Source organism: Talpa occidentalis, unplaced genomic scaffold, assembly GCF_014898055.3.
Source record: "Talpa occidentalis isolate TD23 unplaced genomic scaffold, MPIMG_talOcc4v2.1 talOcc4.7, whole genome shotgun sequence".
Taxonomy (NCBI): domain Eukaryota; kingdom Metazoa; phylum Chordata; class Mammalia; order Eulipotyphla; family Talpidae; genus Talpa; species Talpa occidentalis.
In genome coordinates, this window is record NW_023605083.1 from 38,836,611 (window position 1) to 38,853,655 (window position 17,045).

The 17,045-nt window shown below is 54.1% G+C and overlaps 3 protein-coding genes across 12 annotated transcripts in view; 1 reads left to right on the top strand and 2 right to left on the bottom strand.

Moving 5' to 3' along the window:
* Positions 1 to 252: 252 nt before the first annotated feature.
* Positions 253 to 3,427, bottom strand: STOML2 (stomatin like 2). The gene is made up of 10 exons (XM_037491787.2): positions 3,334 to 3,427; positions 2,973 to 3,110; positions 2,425 to 2,524; positions 2,234 to 2,292; positions 2,042 to 2,143; positions 1,789 to 1,923; positions 1,491 to 1,635; positions 1,280 to 1,359; positions 922 to 1,050; positions 253 to 528 (listed from the first exon to the last, which is right to left on the bottom strand). Exons 1-10 carry the CDS (start codon positions 3,376 to 3,378, stop codon positions 391 to 393), a joined length of 1,071 nt encoding a protein of 356 aa, XP_037347684.1. The 5' UTR covers positions 3,379 to 3,427; the 3' UTR covers positions 253 to 390.
* Positions 3,428 to 4,399: 972 nt separating this feature from the next.
* On the bottom strand, positions 4,400 to 15,544 carry ATOSB (atos homolog B). Of its 5 annotated transcripts, none has more exons than XM_054689554.1 (9): positions 15,490 to 15,544; positions 8,352 to 8,495; positions 7,140 to 8,109; positions 6,935 to 6,993; positions 6,607 to 6,712; positions 6,322 to 6,480; positions 6,027 to 6,095; positions 5,768 to 5,943; positions 4,400 to 5,633 (listed from the first exon to the last, which is right to left on the bottom strand). In XM_054689554.1, exons 3-9 carry the CDS (start codon positions 8,031 to 8,033, stop codon positions 5,480 to 5,482), a joined length of 1,617 nt encoding a protein of 538 aa, XP_054545529.1. In that variant the 5' UTR covers positions 8,034 to 8,109; positions 8,352 to 8,495; positions 15,490 to 15,544; the 3' UTR covers positions 4,400 to 5,479. The 5 variants fall into 5 exon arrangements, with proteins under 5 accessions (XP_054545529.1, XP_037350504.1, XP_054545530.1 ...); XM_037494607.2 differs by lacking the exon at positions 15,490 to 15,544 and adding an exon at positions 15,046 to 15,134; XM_054689555.1 differs by lacking the exon at positions 15,490 to 15,544 and adding an exon at positions 11,114 to 11,132.
* UNC13B (unc-13 homolog B) overlaps positions 8,557 to 17,045 on the top strand; it is a 208,664-nt gene continuing 200,175 nt past the window's right edge. For 2 of the 6 annotated variants that reach the window (XM_037494598.2, XM_037494601.2), the window contains exon 1: positions 15,925 to 15,964. The gene's annotated coding sequence lies outside the window, so the exon portion shown is untranslated. Of the gene's footprint in view, positions 8,569 to 15,875; positions 15,981 to 17,045 lie in introns of those variants that run through there. The other 4 variants (XM_054689551.1, XM_054689553.1, XM_037494599.2 and 1 more) reach the window with 4 other exon arrangements.

Sequence of the window (17,045 nt, forward strand, 5' to 3'; positions counted from 1 at the left end):
CATGAAAAATCACCCCAATTACCTACCTCAAATTCACAGTCCCATTTAACAGAAGGGGACACTGTCCAGCTGGCAGTAGACACCCTCTCCCACTGTTTCTCAGAAAGGATGATTTCGCTGTGCATGAGTTTCCTTTTGCTCACTGAAGAGTCAGCTTCCATGACCCGATGGCTGGAGGGTGTGAGTGGACAGCCAAGGAAAACACTGGTGACTTTCCCAACTTCATTCCCCAATCAAAGAGGACAGTCTCTCGTTTGTCACTGATGAGTTTATTACATGATTAAAGTTCAAATAAAAAAATAATAACCAAAATCTCGACAGGGAGGTTAGAACCAGAGTCTGGGAGTGCTGCTTCCCTGTCCCCAGCCTCCCTGGCCAAACCCAGCTCCATTAACTCAGCTTGAATCGATCAAGCTCCTCATCAAGATTTGCATCTGTGCCCCGGCCATCTCTGTTGCTTCCACTGGAGACTGAGTCCTGGGCCCCTGGCACTGGAGTTTTGGTGAGGGCCCCATACACTCCCATGGCCTGAGGAGAAGAACAAGAGAGAGCCATGAGGACACATGGCAAAAGGTGTAGCACAAGTCACCAAGGGCTAAAAGGAAGGTGAGGCTGGGCCGGTGAGCTTGTTTTTCCTTTTCCCTTGAGTCTTAACTGTTATAAGCTTTATCATCAGATCTAGGAATCTTACAAACTACCAGGGCACCCTCAGAATATTGGTACAGGTATGTGAAATTAATTAAAAAAATAAGGGAATCTCAAGGACATCCCTTATCTGTGAGTGAGGCACTGTCATTCCTAGGGGCTTGTGCATTAGAGGGAATGAAGGGCGATCTGGGTCTCAGGGCACTCAGCAGGACTTTATGATATGTAAGTGGTGATGATGGTCACGGGGTCTCAGTCTCTACTGGGTCCTCTAACCTGAGCCACCATACTGGTGACATCGCTGGGGTTGGAGGGCAGCAAGATAGTGTTGGAGTCCTTGGCCAGTTTGGAGAATGCGCTGACATACTGCTCAGCCACAGTCAACGAGGCCGCTGCATCTCCATTCTGTGGTTAAAGGAGGGATAAAATCAAAGATCACAGGTTGGGGTTTTGCAGGAGAGGAGGAATCAGTTTCCTGGGAAGAGGATATGCAATATCCTCTTATCACAATACAAGAGATTATACAATCTGGCTCAATGGAACCCACAAAGGCAGGAACTTCTCCCAAAGGTAGATGATAGAACCTCTCCCACTGTCAATTCCTGTCCCCCACTCCCATTTAGGGGCCTCTCACATGTTGTGTCAGAGCTGAAGCCAGGATACGAATAGCTTCCGCTTTAGCCTTGGCCTTGGCCAGAACTGCACTGGCCTCACCTGAAAGAAAAGAAATAGAGCTTGGCTTAACCCGAAGCTTGACAGGATCCCAAAGCTCCTGTCTCAGCACCAACCCTCAAAGCACCATGCCCTGCCTCCTCCCTCAGCCTTGACCTGCTGACTCTGCTGACCTGCTGCCTGATTTATTTGTTCAGCTTTTTCTGCCTCAGAGGCCAGGATCTGTGCCTGCTTCTTTCCCTCTGCCACGTTGATGGCCGACTCTCGGGTCCCCTCAGACTCAAGAACTGTGGCCCGTTTCCGACGTTCTGCCTCCACCTGCAAACCCCCAGAAACCCCCATCAACAAGAACCCAGGGTAAAGTCCTACATAGAGCTATAACTGTACCCATTACAATAAGAAAGGGAGTCCAGTTCCCTATCTGACTGGAGCATCCTGAAGTCCTCTTCCCTACCCCTCCCTAGCTCCCACCTGCATCTGCATGGACTCTTTCACCCGGGGTGGCACATGGATATCCTTGATCTCATAACGGAGGCAGCGAATGCCCCAGCAGTCGGCAGCCTGGTTGATGGCATCTACAATGCTGGCATTCAGGGACTCCCGCTCCTAGAAGAAAAGAAATGCAAGCTTTATTGTATGAGTCTCAACCAACCATCTCCCCAGAAAGGAGAGAAAGTGCCAGTCCTGTGCCTTCAAACCCTTACTCTGGCTCAGATCTCCTTACCCGGAAGACCTTGTCCAGAGAGAGTTTGCCAAGCTCTGATCTCATGGTAGTCTGAGCTAGCTGGGTGACAGCATACTCAGGGTCCTCCACTCCATAGCTTGCCTGAAAGGGGCATGGATAGTGTAAGAAGCTTGGGTATAGAATTTCAGTAAACAGAACAACTCAGGAGCTGAATAAAGCAGGGGCAGATACCTTGTAAGGGTCCATGATTCGCAGGTAAAGGACTCCATCTATTTGTAAAGTTACATTGTCTGCAGGGGCAGGAGAGAAAAAGTGTAAAGTCAGGCCTCTAGGTCCCAATCAGCTGTTTCTCCTGAGCTCCCAACTTTCAGCAACCACATCCTAAAGGCCTCAGACCACCCGTGTCACCCTGCACCCCTCACCGAGAGTCACAGCCGACTGCTCAGGCACATTGATGACAATTTCCTTGAGACTCTGCACATATCGGATCCGGTCTAACACTGGAATGAGGATGTTCAAGCCCTTGGGAAGAGGAGTCATGGATACTCAGAATGATGGGGGCTGTAGGGTTGGGATCCAAGCTATGCCTGGGGTGGGTAAGGAATCAACATATGGAACATGGCCAGAAAAGCAGAAGGTTGGGGGTATCACTGTTAGGGAAGCCCAAAATGATAGGAAGGTAAGGCTGAGGATCTGAATGTAAGGGAGAATCAAGGGAATGGGATCCAAGAGTGTAGCCTTCTCCCTGCAGACTGTGGAGCTGAGAAGTTGAGTAGGGAACATTCCAATAAGGCCGGTGGGGTGCTAAGACAATAGGAAATGTGGTAGCATGGGAATGACGGTCAGCAGCCTGGATCCTGCCAGGTTTGGTCTGGGGCGTTGGAAGTAAAAAGTAAGGTCAGGCCTCACGCGCAAGTCTTGAGGGAATTGGGCATCAGGTTGGCCCAGAGAGGGCAGGAGAGGTTCTCACAGGCTCCAGAATTCGGTGGAATCGGCCCATTCGCTCCACCACCCAGGCCTCCTGCTGGGGCACAAACAGTATCACGGTGTTTCGGGGCAATCCAGAGGAAGCGCGGCGCGGAGCGAGGCCAGAAGCCTGCACGGAGCCCTGAAGAGAAGAGGAGGGTTAGCAGAGACCCCCGGCGCGGGTCACTCCGCCCCGGAGGCATCTCCCCAAAACGCGACTCTAAAGGATCTTCGGAGAGGGTCACACGTGGGGACCATGAACTCTGACCCCAGTTCTCTCCCCAAACGTAGAATCCCGCTCGTTTCCCCCTTTGGACCCGGGTGATCTCTAGTCAGACCCTACGAGAGGGTCGCCACGCTCTCACCCTCAGCAAAAGGGCCCCAGTGCCCCGCGCCGCGCGCGCCAGCATTCCCACAGCCGCAGCGACCTCCGGAACCAACGAGACGCGGGGCGGAGCGGCCCCTCTAGCTAGACGGACCACAGCCGCTCCGCTCGTGTTTCCACTCCCCCGGATGTACTTCCGGCTGTCCTTCCCGGGTCCACGCTCAGCCAATCAGCGTTAGGGAGCAGAGCGCGCATCAAGTTGTTCCCTGGGAAACGCAGACCTAGAAAGGGCCCAAAGCTGGAGTATGTTCTGGGTCTCGCAGATCAAGCCCACTACCCCGGACTTGGTGAACTAAATGGAATCTATTTTCCGCCTGCAGGTAGCCAAGAAACACCTCTCACCGAATTTTTTATTCCCACCTGCGTCTCAGTTTACCCTTCTGAGCGTATAATCGCCCCCCATCTGTCACCATAGCGACCAGGGGGTTGGCGCTGACTCGTTGCCATGGTTGCCATAGTGACTTTCTTCGGTAGTCCTGCTGCGCTGTGCCCAGCCCTCCCACTGGGGACTGACCCCATTCCCGTTGCTATGGTGACCGGGACTAACTTTGCTCGGTGATTGGACTGGTATTTACCCCTCCCCTCTTTCCCCAAGGCACCATAGTATTTTCTATTTCTTCTCAGTCAGGGTCTATTAGTCCCAGTCTACTTGCATACAGCGCCCCAACGTTCATCCTGGTCTGAAGAATCTCTCTGTACACACGTGCCTGATGCTCCGGTACATCCTCTAAGAGACTTGCATACCTGTCAGGGCACTGAAGCTCAGAGCGGCTGAAATTATTAGCCACTGAACTAGTATCAGAATCCAAATCCACATATATAGGGTTCAACTTTTATGGCTGAAACTTTCTCAACACCCCACCTCGTTATCTGAAGAGCAAGACCAGGCCATAAGAATCAGTAGGGCCTCACCTAAGACATCATATCATGGTCTCAGGTCTGGTACCTCCTTCCTAGACAAAAGGGCAGAGTCCCAGCTTCAGTGAGGGCTTCCATCCCCACCCATTCCCATGATCTCCCCAACAGAAAAAAAAAGTAGAGCTTAGTTCAAGTTTCCAAACAAGAATTTATTTTTCTAAAAAAAAGTACCAGGTACAATTTTTTCCTGTTTTTTTTTTTTTTTTTTTTTCAAGTTTCAGCAAATGCTTGTTCCCCTCAGTTCAGCCCCAGGAGTCAGCTCTGAGGCTGGGTCAGAGTCTGGAGTGGGAAATGGGGTAGTTGGAAACCACATGACTGAGTTTGAGGGGTACCCCTCACCCCAGCTGAGGTAGGTGGGTCAGAGTCTGGCCAGATGAGAGGAGGCACCCCAGTCCTTGGCCCTGACTCTGTCCCTGAATACCTTCCTCAGTCAGGACCCCAGAGCAAGGAGACACAGGCAGGAAGAAAGGGACAACTAGAGCCTGGAACCCTAGATGAAGGGTGTTAACCCCCGGGTGTGCGTGTGAGTGTGCATGTCTCTCTCACACACACACGCACGCACACACGCATGCACACTTCTGCATACACACACACACACAAATTGGCTTTCAGAGAGGAATCACAGGGGAAGTGAAAGGAATAGAAGCACAGGGGAAGCTGAGTCTTTGGCTAGTGACTCAGTCCTTCTGGATAAACTTTCTGTCCTCAAATGAGGGAGAGCAGTCCTTCCAGTTCCTACATCAGCCTCTACAACTCCTAAGGTTAGATCAATATCTGAGAGTGAGAAAGGAGGAGGGGCAATGCCAATTTTCAGGTTTGGGAGGTTACCAAGGCAATCCAATTTGAATAAATTATAAATTAAAAATAAATAAAATAATAAGTGGCCCCTGCCCAGGACAGGGAGGCAACGCTGGCATGACTTGCCTGGGAATATGGGATAACCTCAGAGTAACTCAGGTTCCTCCCCACTACCTAAGCTGGCTTGGGAAATCCAAGGGAGGGGGCAGGCATGTAGAGTACCCAGAGGTGGGAAGATGTGGTAAGGATCAGACGCTTTAAACGCCCAAATAATCAATTTGGGCATGAACATGGCAAGGGCTTTAATTCAAGCCTGAAGGGTCTCTCGCCGCCTCTCCACGTATTTGCTCTGTCCAGGATGGAGCAGGATGGGCAGGTCCTTGGCCCACATGAATTCAGGGTCCTGGCAATCAGGGCAAAGGTGAATAACGTGGATTGTGAGGGGCCTCAGTCACAGCCTGCAGTTCATAGGGGAGCCCTGTGTCCAGTTCCAGGCTCCGGCGGGAAAAAAGCAGGCGGATGTCTCCATGTAGGCTTAAGCGGCCTGAGCGGGAGCTCCGGAACCTAAGGGAGGACAGGGTGGTCAAAGTTAGAAATCAGACAGTAGAGAAGCAAAGAGATCCTATCCAGGAAAGGGATACCTAGGTTAGGGAAAGGATACCTGGGCCTCCCCAGCTGCCTCTGGCCCCTGTCCTCACCTGAGGTGCAACAAGTAGCAGAGGAGGCGGTGGGTGGGGCTAGCATTTCCCTCCTCACCCACAGGCACCAAAAAGAGACGATGGCGCAAGAAGGTCATGTGGGCAGCAGGCATGTCCGAGAAGTCAAAGGTCACTAGGAACATCTTCACCACAGTCTGGTTGGGGTTAAATAAGGTCTGGGGGCAGGAGAGGCAAGATTGGTAGGGTTGAAAAGCTATTAATCTTTCCCCACTTTCACCCCCTCTGAGGCAAAACTCACCACTTGGATGGTGCCCATCTTGGGCACGCCGTAACCCTTCCTCCCCAGGGGGTTCAGGTCCACGACGCCCTGAGAAGGTCATGGAGCTATCAGTCAAGGAAAGGCTCTAAATATTCATCTATCTCCATAATCACTCACTCTGGAACCTGGCCCCTTCCCACATTAGCATTCTCCTCACCTGGCCTTGACTGTCTCCTAGGGGAGAAACACCTAAAGGACACTCCCTTCCCCTGTCCCTTCCTCCCAATCCCTCATCCTTCTGATGAGCTCACTTTGAATTGGGGTTAGGTCATACCAGGAAGGGGGCCGGGGCATTTTGCTCAGAAACATCAAAGAAGGTGACAGTGACAGGCAGCGTGACATGCTGGGGACAATAGGATCCACTAGCTCCGATCTCTGCTGTGAAGCCCTCAATGTGGCCAGATGGTGCAAAGCGTCCTCGAAGCAATGATTCCTGGGGAAGGAGTGAGGAAAACATATTATGAAAGATAAGCCAGCTCTTTTCCTTATCCATACAAGCCACACTCCACCATCCCACTTTCCCCAGGACCCACCAAACACAAAGTCCAAGGGGAACTACCTCAAAGTTGCCCAACAGGGTACGGCTGACGGCGGGGGTAGGAACAGGGGAGGCACTGGGTGGGCTCAGCAGGCCTGGCCCCTTCCGGAGGCTTCGAAGGGAGCTCCTGGTAGGGGAGGGGACACAGTGGGTTGACTTTAGGTAGCCTGGAGTATCTGCTCATGTCCTTGGGTCCCACTCTTTGTCATTACCTAGGTCTCCTACCTAGGTCTCCTACCTAGGTAGGAGACCTAGGCATGCGGTCTCCTTCCCTGGGCTTGGAAAGAGGACTATAGATTTCTACCTCCATTTTTAGGGACAGGGCAGAGGGGAGAAGCTGATCACTTACAGTTTCAGGCGACGGGCACCTTTCAGCCTCCGCCCCATGGGACTGCAGTCTGTTGGGTCCTAAGGAAAAGAAGATTGGGAAAAGAGATGGGGCAGAGGCCAGGTGTATTAGGGAATAGGGGTCCATCATAAGCTCTCCTAGGAACTTCCCCCCAGGCCTTCATCTCTTCCTACTTAAGTGTAGATGATCTCCTTTCCTGGCTTACCAGCACAGGCTCCTTGGGCCCAGGCAGCAGGTGGCTCCAGAAGGGTGTGGCTTTGGCATCAGAACTGTTGGCAGCAGGAGGGTGGCCCAGGGTTCCCCGGCGCCTCCGAGGGGCTGGCCCCTCATCCTCAGAGCTGACATCCAGGGCTTCTCCAGCAGGAAGCAGCCTTCGCTTGGTGGGGCAGGGGCCTGGAGGTCCAGGGCCAGGGGGTGTGTGCTCGGGACTGTGCCCATTGGCAGTGCCAGGGGACTCCCTAGGCCAGGGGCTGCCCCCATTGCCCACCCCAGCCACTGGGCTCTTACGCCCTATTTGTGCAAGACTGTGCAAATCAGTGTCAAGTGTGTGCAGTTGGCCCGGAGGGGCTGGCCCTGGGGACTCCCCCAGGGACCCCTGTCCCCCTGGATCTGGGGAAGCCCAGTCTCTGGTGTGCAAAGTATTGCAGGAAGCATTTGATGGGTGCCCGGGAGGACTCGGGGCCCCTGAAGTCCAAGGTAAGGTGGAGCTACCTCCTTGTTCCACCACGCAGAGGCCATGATGGCAGAAATGTTGGCTGGCCACACCCAGCCCCAGCCCCAGTTCCTCTGGACCCAATAGCCCCACAGTAGATGGTTCTTCAGGGGGTAGCCCCTCTCTGGCTCCCAGCCCAGGGCCTCTCTTCAGTTCCCGGGGACCCTCAGTAGGTGGGGCAGGTCGCTTCAGGGCCCTATGAGGCTCGGAGGCACCAGCTGGAGGGGAAAAGATGGATACCTGGTAGACCCCGGGGGATGTTGCCCCCCCTGCTGGGCTGTAGCCCATGAGCAGGCCACCTTGGAGGGCCCCCTGCCTGACTGCAGGCTGCGAAGGGCCAGCCTCTGGCTCTGAGGATGGAGATGGCTCCGCCTGCACGTGGCGCATGAAGCCCCCCCTTGGGTCAGGGGGGCCCCCCCCCACAGCCTTTATGCTGGGCCTGGGCTGGGGGGCCTGGGGACATCTGTGCAAGAGAAGAAAAGAAAAGGTGGTCAAAGGAATGAACGAGTATTCTCCCTCCCTGCTGAATTTCAGACCCTCCCCTCGCCTGAAGTGGTGATCTTGTGGGGTCCCTGGTATGAAGGAGTCGAAATATCCAGATGGATTAACAGAATGTAGAGGCCACCCCAGAATTTTAGAAAGGGTGACATGTTTAGCTCAGGGCTCTTACTGGGCCTGCATCTCCTTCCTCTCCCCGATACTTACCCCGATGAAGAGGCCTTAAGCCTAGCTGTATGTTCTCTCTTCCTGATTGATGTCTTGCTCTCCTAGCTTGCAGTCTGGTCCATGCCTGCTGCACTGGCAAGGTGACTGCCACCATTCCGTGCAGCTCCTGGTCTCAGCCAGACCCTGAAGAGAGAAGAACAGACATAAGCTCAGGATCCCTGAAGCCAATGACAAGGTTTCTCTCTAGCTGTAGGCTGTGAGTACTCCCCTAGGACATCCTCCTCTCTTAAGGGAAGCTTTTTCAGATACAAGGGGCAGTCTTGGGATCCAGGCTCAAAGTATGTGAGAAGTGAGTTGAGGCAAGATGACCACTTGTCTGGTCCACCACCTGGGGGCTTCCTGCGCTGAATGGGAGGGGGGATAAGATAGTCCAGGATCCAAGAGAGCATGTCAGATGAGAGGTGGCCAGAGCAAGAATTCAGCCATCCTAGTCAAGGCCACCAAGTCGTACAACTCCTTCTCATATGGATAAGTGCCAGCCCAGAACCCTAAAGGGAAAGGTTTGCAGAAATTCAGACCCCATCAGTTTGTTCCTCTGAGGTTCAGAGCCAGCCCTTCAACCTTCAACTCCCAACTGCCCCAGCAGAAGGCAACAAATCTAATCAAAAACAAGTCTGGTGGGGAGGAGACATGGCCAGAAGGCACTTGCAGGGCCGGCCTACCCCTCCCCCTAGGCCCTGCAAACTAGAGATAAGACAGTGACAGTCAGAAAGCTGGAATAACTCTGAGTACTTCTTTACTCCTCCCCAAAACCTCCAACATACACCCAAAATCCAAAAACCCAAACCACTGCTTTTCTGCCAAGGCACAAGATGGCCTTCACTGATTAGTCCACCCTCAGGAGTCTATTCTGGGTGACAGGCCATCTTCCTTCATGGGAGGAAATACTACCTCCAGGATGAAGCTTCTGCTTGGGACAGTACCTATGTTACCTGCCACCCACAATACCATTTCCCCTACATGCCTGCCCTTCCTCCCTGGCTAGGTAAAACAACTTCCCCTCTAGAAAGCCCACTTTGGCTACCCCAGACTACAGCTACCTCTCTCTCCTCTGAGGTCTCACCTATGGCAACATCACTTTCTCCTATCACCCAGTGACAATTCTGCTTGCTCCTGTGAGTAAGACATCTCTTAGTAAGGACATAGCAAGGTTCAAAAAAAGTGAAATGTAAGCCCCAGAGATCTGGACAGCAGTCCTAACAGTGCAGAGGAAAACTCCCAGAATGAGAGCAACAGAGAGATTAATTGTATAGGGAGAACCAGCAACAATAGAGGTAGGAGTTGGGGGAGGGGGGCAGGGAAAAAGGGAAGGTATGCACCCAGGGACTGAAAAGCTCTCCTACACCAAGTTCCCATCACACTATCCTATTTCACCAAATTCTTGTTAGAACTGGGATCCCTAAGAAAATTCTGGTTTCCTGTGGTGGGTGGGGTGGCTGGAAAGGCCAGCATGCCAGTGGCAGTGCTGTCAGGGTACAACGTGTACTCCTTTCCACCCCTTCTTTCTTCTGCCCAAACCATACAGATTCAGGAAGGGCCTTTTCCATGCAGGTCATCCCAATGGCTTCTTGAACCCTTGCCCTGGGGAGAAGCCAGGTGATGACATGATGCCCTACTTGACCCCAGTGTGCCTGGCATCTGCTCATTATCCCAGAGCCCTCTCAGTCCCGCCCTGTCAATGAAAAGCTCTAAGCTTCACTCCCTGCCACCCAGCCAGTCTGGCTCTAGACCATGGCTTCAAGCTGACTCATGGGGCAGGACTGCAGTGGGGGGGGGGGCAGGGAGGACAGGCCAAACCTCTCTCTGTATAGGGGTGGGCAGCAGCTGGTGTCAAACAGCTGTGCCAGACTGTGACTGGCAAGGACTACAGCTCCCAACATGCCAAGGGAGCAAGACCAGCAAAAACAACAAGTCCCAGTATACCACGGGGTCTGTACCCTCAGACACCTGCTAGGCCTGGGAGGTGGGTGTTGATACAGGTACAAGCTCCCGGGCTCTGCTTCCCTTCAGTATTAAAGATATCCATTTCTATCCTGATCAAGGAGGGTGGTGGCAAGAAGGAGACTTCCTCTCCATGTGCTTTCCACCCTCATCCTGTTTAGAGAGAACTGCTGCCAGTTGCTGCTGTACATTATATTCCTACACACATCCACACGGGCTGTGCCCATGGACCACCACAGTAAGTAGGAAGGTCAATCTCTGCTCTCTCACCAACTCCTTGGCTGATGGCCCAGATCCTCCACCTTCAGGGGAGAGGGAGCAGATCTCCGCACCACCCCCAAGCTGATCCTGGCAGACTCATCCCAGCTCCCAAACTCGTGTCCTGGGGGATCCCCTCACCCCTTGCTTAGCCACCCAGGTCCTCTCTCATTCCTTCCTCCCCACAGCCCGGGACAGGCCCCATTCCCTCCTGGAGCTTCCGAGATAGGCTCTTTTCCCCTAGCACACACTCACCCCGCTCCCAAATTGGCTCTGCCGCGGCGGCCGCTGCTCCGGGCCCTTCCGTCCCGTCCCCTTCCCTCGAATTACCAGTCCCCCCTGCCACGGGCCCCCAACCCAGACAAAGGGTGGCTCAGGCTGAGCCCTGCTCTGCTACGCTCTTCTCTGTTCAGCTTCGTGTGCAACACTAGCGGGCCCTGGAGCCCGCAGCCCCCCGTCGCTGCCGCGCCCCTCCCCGCGACTGTCCCTCCCCGTGGCCGCCCAGGCTCCGCGCTGCCGACTCGGCTGCCCCTCTGACTCACAGGCCATTTCCTACCAGCTGATGGGGCTGCCCGCCCCGCCCAGCGCCCCACTACCCCCACCGCCTCGGCGGCGGCCGCCACGCCCCCCAGAGGCCACGCCCCCCGAGGACAACGACCATGCTCATTGGCCCACAAGAGGCCAGCCTCCCCAAGACTTCAAGAGTCGGGCACGCCCCTTCCAGGAGACGCACGCCCATTGGTCCGAGGAGGGGCAGGCCTACCCAGGCTCGCCCCGCCCATCTCCTTTAACTCCTCATCTGCCAGAGTCCAAAACAGCCCTCTGCCCTGCCTTTTAACCCTTTTTCAAAAGAGCAAGCCTCCTCCTTCTCACCCCCGCCCTTCCACTTCCGAGGCTGGTTAATAGGACGCCCGAGGGCTTTCATAGACAGGGTTTGACAGCCTTCAAAGTCATCCTGCTTATTCCCACACCAGACCCCAAATATCCCCACTCCTATTCACCTGCCTTGCAAACCACAGCTCCAGAGACCAGAGAACTGTTGGGGTTCAGGAAGCTTCCTTCGTGCTAGAGCAGATGGAAAAGTCCCGAAGTGAAATCTTATCTCCTACCACTGAGAGGTGGTATTCTTCTTTTTCTTATTCTGTATTGATATTCTTTTTACTTCACTTAAGGGACCCCAAGGGCTCCTGAGATAGGGATACATTTTAATTCAGGGAACTAAGCATCATTCTTTGTCTCTGAAGTTCCATTCTGAGGTTAGGCTGCTTCATCTCTTCTACCTGTGCTCTTTCTATTCATAGGCCCCTGTTCCAGGACACAGAACACCTAGGGCAAGTGGGATAGGAAGGCTTCTGCCTAGAGTGGGGAAAATGTGCCCAACTCTTGTGATAGAGCTCACCCCCATGACTCACCGCTCCCTCGAAACTCCCCACCCACCCCCTGAGTCACCAGGCCCCAGGCCCAGCCCAGACCCAGTCAAATTAAATGGCAGCAGAACCAGCATTCCTAATTCTATTTACCAGGGTGGAAATCTTTGCAAGGATTAGGTATTAAAAGACACTTTTTAGAGGGGCTGTTCTAGGGGCAAACTAAGAAAATAGATAGCTCTGTCTACTTGTCCCTCTGCATTTGTGACATATCAGACAATTTAGAGTGCAGAAGGCATTTCTCCCAGTCTTCCACAGAAACAAGAAGCAAACACCAGAGCTGAAAGAGGGAAGACTCAAACTGAGGTCCTGGATCATATTCCTGGCTGTGCCTCCAGAAGAAGGATGTGTGTGTATGCCCATTCTTCTATAGTTCAGCGACCACAGAAGGCCCACAGTCCCTGTTTTTACCTTGCCTGTGCTGTGGGCCCTGAGGTTGTCATTGGATAGTAAAAAGGAGGCTCCCTTCCCCCTACTTCCTCCTGTGCCCTAGCCTTAAGAAGGACAAGCAAGAACATTTAGTTCCTCTAGGCTACCTTCTCCTTACCTCAGAACAGGGGGGAAACCCTTAGAAAGAACCCATTGTGTGGACTGACTTCCTTGCTGGTTCCCTAAAGCTAAGGGATAGAATTAAAGACATTTTAAACACCCTTAACAAGTAGCAGACATAAGAGCCCACTTGCCCTTAGTAAATACCTACTGGGAAGAAAGGTAGACACATAACACTGTATGAAAAAAACAATCCCTTGTTCTATCTTATTGTCTCTATCTATGCAATCAGAGGGCAATAGTTTAGGGATAAGGATCAAAGATGTTCCAGGCCTTAGTGGGCCCTGAGAAAGCAGCACAATATAATCAAGAGACCTTACCTAGCTCTTACTCTGCTTAATTTTTCATAGCAGTTATCACCAGATTTCTCTCTCACACACTCACACACACACACACTTCTCTCTCCCACTATTAGAATGGAAGCTCCATGAGAACAGCAACATTATTTTGTTGATGTTGGTATTCCTAGAATCATCATCATTGCCTGTCACATAATAGGTGCTCAATAAACATTCACTGAAAGAAACAGTGAGCTCTGGACTGAGTGAACAGCAACCAGGAGACCAGGAGAAAAATCAGTCTTTTTGACCATGAATTTGAGTTTGTATAAACAACAACTGAAGGCCTCTCAACTCTGGTTTTATACTGTTGTAATCCCAACGGTTGCTGTTCAAACATATCCATTTTCAGAAGATGAGCCCAAGCATCTGACTGCCCTACTGCTAGTACTGAAGAAGAAAGGATATATACTCCAGCCAAAGCAAGGCAAACTGATGCCCATTCTCTCCAAACCCCACCCACTCACACAAATGCCTCAGTCCAGAGGAAGCTGGAGTGAGTCTGCCCTAGGCCTGCCTCTCAGAGAGTCTGAGAGAGACAGTAAGGGAAGCTATGTTACCATAGCAATCAGCTCCTCCTCAAAAGGCTTCAGGCTGCCCTCCTTTACCCCACCCCACCCCATGGCTTTGTCTGGCCTCACCTCCCCCCAACCCCCCCCTCCCCAGCCAGTCTCAGTCTCATCTAGAGGAGGCTGGCTTGGGGGCCCCTTTCAACAACTCTGTCACACTCATTCAACCACAGTGTGCAAGGGAGGCCTTTCCCACCCTCTCCCAGCAGGCCCAGGAGTAAAAAGAACTCTGGCTTTACATTAAATCCCCTCAGGGAACCCAATCCCCCTAAAATAGATAACTAGCCCCGAGTCATAGTTCTGACAATCAGTTTCCAAGTCTGGATGTAGAGTCATTCCCCCTTCCTCCCCTAGTTGAGACTAGAAACACACCCTTTTTGGAGTTTGGCCTATAATAGTGGCCCACCTCTCAAAACAGATCAAAGATCCTCAATACTTCTCACTATTTCCCCCCTGTCATACAGAAGCTCAGAATATTTGAGGACCCTAGGGTTTCCCTTTCAGTAAAAAGGTGAGGGTAATCATTTTGTGGCAAGAGGTGAAAATGTGGTTACTAGTTACTTGAAGGGCTGTTGGAAGACCTTGTTAGTAGTATGGGTGGGGTCTGGGCCTTGCTGTGGGTTACTAGGGTCTCTGGCCATTGAGTACAAAGTCCCAGGCAGGGCACAGCTCCTAGCCGGGCAAGGACCAAGCCAGGCCCCAGGGCGAGGAAGGAAGTGGGAAATGAGCACACCCAGAGCATAAGGGCAGGGCAAAGGGGGGTGGGGGTGGGGGTGGGGGAAGACAGGGACCAAGGCAAGCTCTGGGAGGAACAGGAACTGGGGTGGGGGGGTTCGGCTAACAGGAACCGAATGGGGGAAGGGTCCTCAGGGACATCAGCTGTGGAAAGAAACCACAGTCTCAGACAGACAGATCCAAAGCAGACACAGTAGAGTCACACGTACCCTGGTGGCCAGCAGGACCTGACTCCTCTCTAAGAGTACTCAGGCCCGAAGGTGGAGTTAGGAATTGCAGAGCCAGGTGCACTACAGACTGACTTCTTCACCCTATTAATTCCTTCACTCTCACTCCTAGAGCACAGGAAACAAACAACTTCCCGCAATCTCCACCAGGCCCCCAGATTATTAGTTTCCCAAAGCACTAAGGGTTATGCCCCTTCAGCTGGGGCTTACAGCCCATTCCCCTATGCAGCACCCAAGCCCCATCCCTTCTTCCTCCACAGCCCCTTCGCTCCCCCACACCGTAGCCTCCCAGGCCCTCTCCATCACACAACACCCCCTCCCCCAAAGCGCCTTCAGATCCCCTCCCCCTTAAGTATCGCCTCCAACCCTACACGTAGAAACCGACCTCGCCCCCTCACTATTTACCTCCTACTCCCACAAAGCACTCCCGCCCCTCCCCCACAAGGGCCCCGGGAGAGTGCACCCTCCCGCCCACACAGCGAGCCCCCAACTCCTCCCCCAACTAGGTCTCCCTCTCCCCTCCCCCCCCGTCTCCAGATCCTCTCCTCCCCTAACGTGCCCCCACCTCCTCCTGTCTGCTCCAGCGCACCCCTGTCCTTGTCCCTTCTTTCACGCGCACCCTGCCCCACCTGTAGTTCCGCCAGTCCCGCTGCACCTGGGGAGGTAGTGGATTGGGGCAGCGACTCGAGCGGCCCTAACAGCAGCCTCGGCCTGCAAACCTCGCCCCTTTGGCCCGAGCCCCGCCCCCCGCAACGCCCGGGTCCGCCCACTCCCTTGTCCCACCTCCTACTTTGCCCCCGGTTCGTCCCCTTCCCTAGTTTCTGTAATTCTTCGGGCTCCACCCCTATTATCGAGCCCCGCCCCTCGGCCCCCCTCGCCCCCCCCTCCCAGGAGTCCCCACTAGTCCTTGGCCCCATCCCCGACCCCCTCCCCCTGCTGATGTCCCCGCCTCGCCCTGTCCCACCCCCTCGGCTTCCAGCCTGGCAGAGCCGGTGCCAGGGCCGCTTCCACCACGAGCCCCCTCCCCGCTCGGAGCCTCCCCTGCCCCTTCCCCGGCTCCCCGGCGGCCTCACCCGGCCCGGCGCGCCCGCCCGGCCCCGCTGGCTTTGATTGGCGGCGGCGGCCCCAATGGATGGCGGCGGGGACAAAGTGAGGCTGCAGGTCGCCCGAGGGCCCACCCCGGCCACGTGCGGCTTCTGTGATGACAGGTCCGCAGGGCGGGGCCGAGGCCGGCCTCGGCCCACCGGGACGGACCGGGCCGCGCGCCGCGGGGGAGCCCATGTCCGGCCCAGAGCGCTGGCCCCAGGGCTGCGAACCGGACCTGGCCCTCCCCCGGGCGCCGCGCGCTGCGAGCCTCCCCGGAGGGGCTTCCAGGGCAGCCGCGCGCCGCCCCGGGAGGCAGGTCCAGTGCAAGGAGTGTCCGCGGTCCGCGAAGGGGACCGGGCGGGGGCATCGGGCCGGCAGGAGCGCACGGTTTGGAGGTGGAGCGGGTCCTGCAGCGTCCTGAGCGCGAGACTCGGGTTTTGCAAGACGAGCTGGAGAAGTCAGGTTCGTACCTGTGCAGGTGGGTCCACGAGAAGTCTGCACGTCACGAGACCCGGGGCCGGCGTGGAAGCAGGAGGCCCGGGGCACCGCAGAGGGTCTTCGCCCTGGGCGCGCGTGGAGGGACCTGCGTGGCTGTTTCGCGTGTTCTGAAGTTTCATGATCGCTGGAGTCTCCGCACCAGCCCCGCGAGCTCCCGCACACCCCGCCCCGCGGCCCCGGAGGCTCCCGAGAAACCACCCGGGCAGGCCGCGACTCCCCGCCGCCGGGAGATGGCAGCACAGGACCCTGCAGAACCGGGTGACCGGTTCTGGGCCCGGCCGCTCCCCGAGGAGCCGCGAGGGAGCAGGGTGTATGGTGGGTGAGGACCTGATCAGGGTCCCTGAAGGGCTCAGATTCTCCAGGTCTCTGTGATTTTTTTTTTTTGTGTGTGTGTGAATATTTAACTAAACCTGGTTTACCGAACACCAGGAATGTGTGCTAGACGAAAAGAAAAAGGAAATTTCCTGCTCTTAAGGAACTTGTCTAGTCACACATTAATACTGGGGAGAGTAAAGTTGGAAGGATGTCTTATAATGGAAAAAGCACAGGACTTGAAGTCGTTTGGGTTGGTCTCGGTATTTACTAGCTGTACAAATTTGGGTAAATTACTTGACTTTTAAAAATAATCTTTTAATTTTAGAACAACTTTAAACCTATGGAAATTTTTGTGAAGATAGCACAGTTTCCATATAGCCCACACCTAATTTCTCCTATTATTAACATCTATAACAAATGGCTGATTTGTTGTAAGACTGAACCAATATGTTGTCATTAGAGTACACAATTTATTCAGATTTCCTTAGTTTTTATCTTATGTCCTTCTGTTCTGGGATTCCTTCCAGGGTAGTACATTTGTTGTAGAGCAACCCCGATACAAAACGGGGTGCCTGACTGTGGGTCCTCACCCGAGCGCTTAAAGGGACTTATCAATGCTCTACTGCAGGCACACGCGAAAGGTTAATAAAAGGTTTATTTACAAGGGAAGGGGAAATGAGGAAATGTACAGCTCAGGGAGAAAAGTGGGAGACAAAGTTTTAAATGAGTC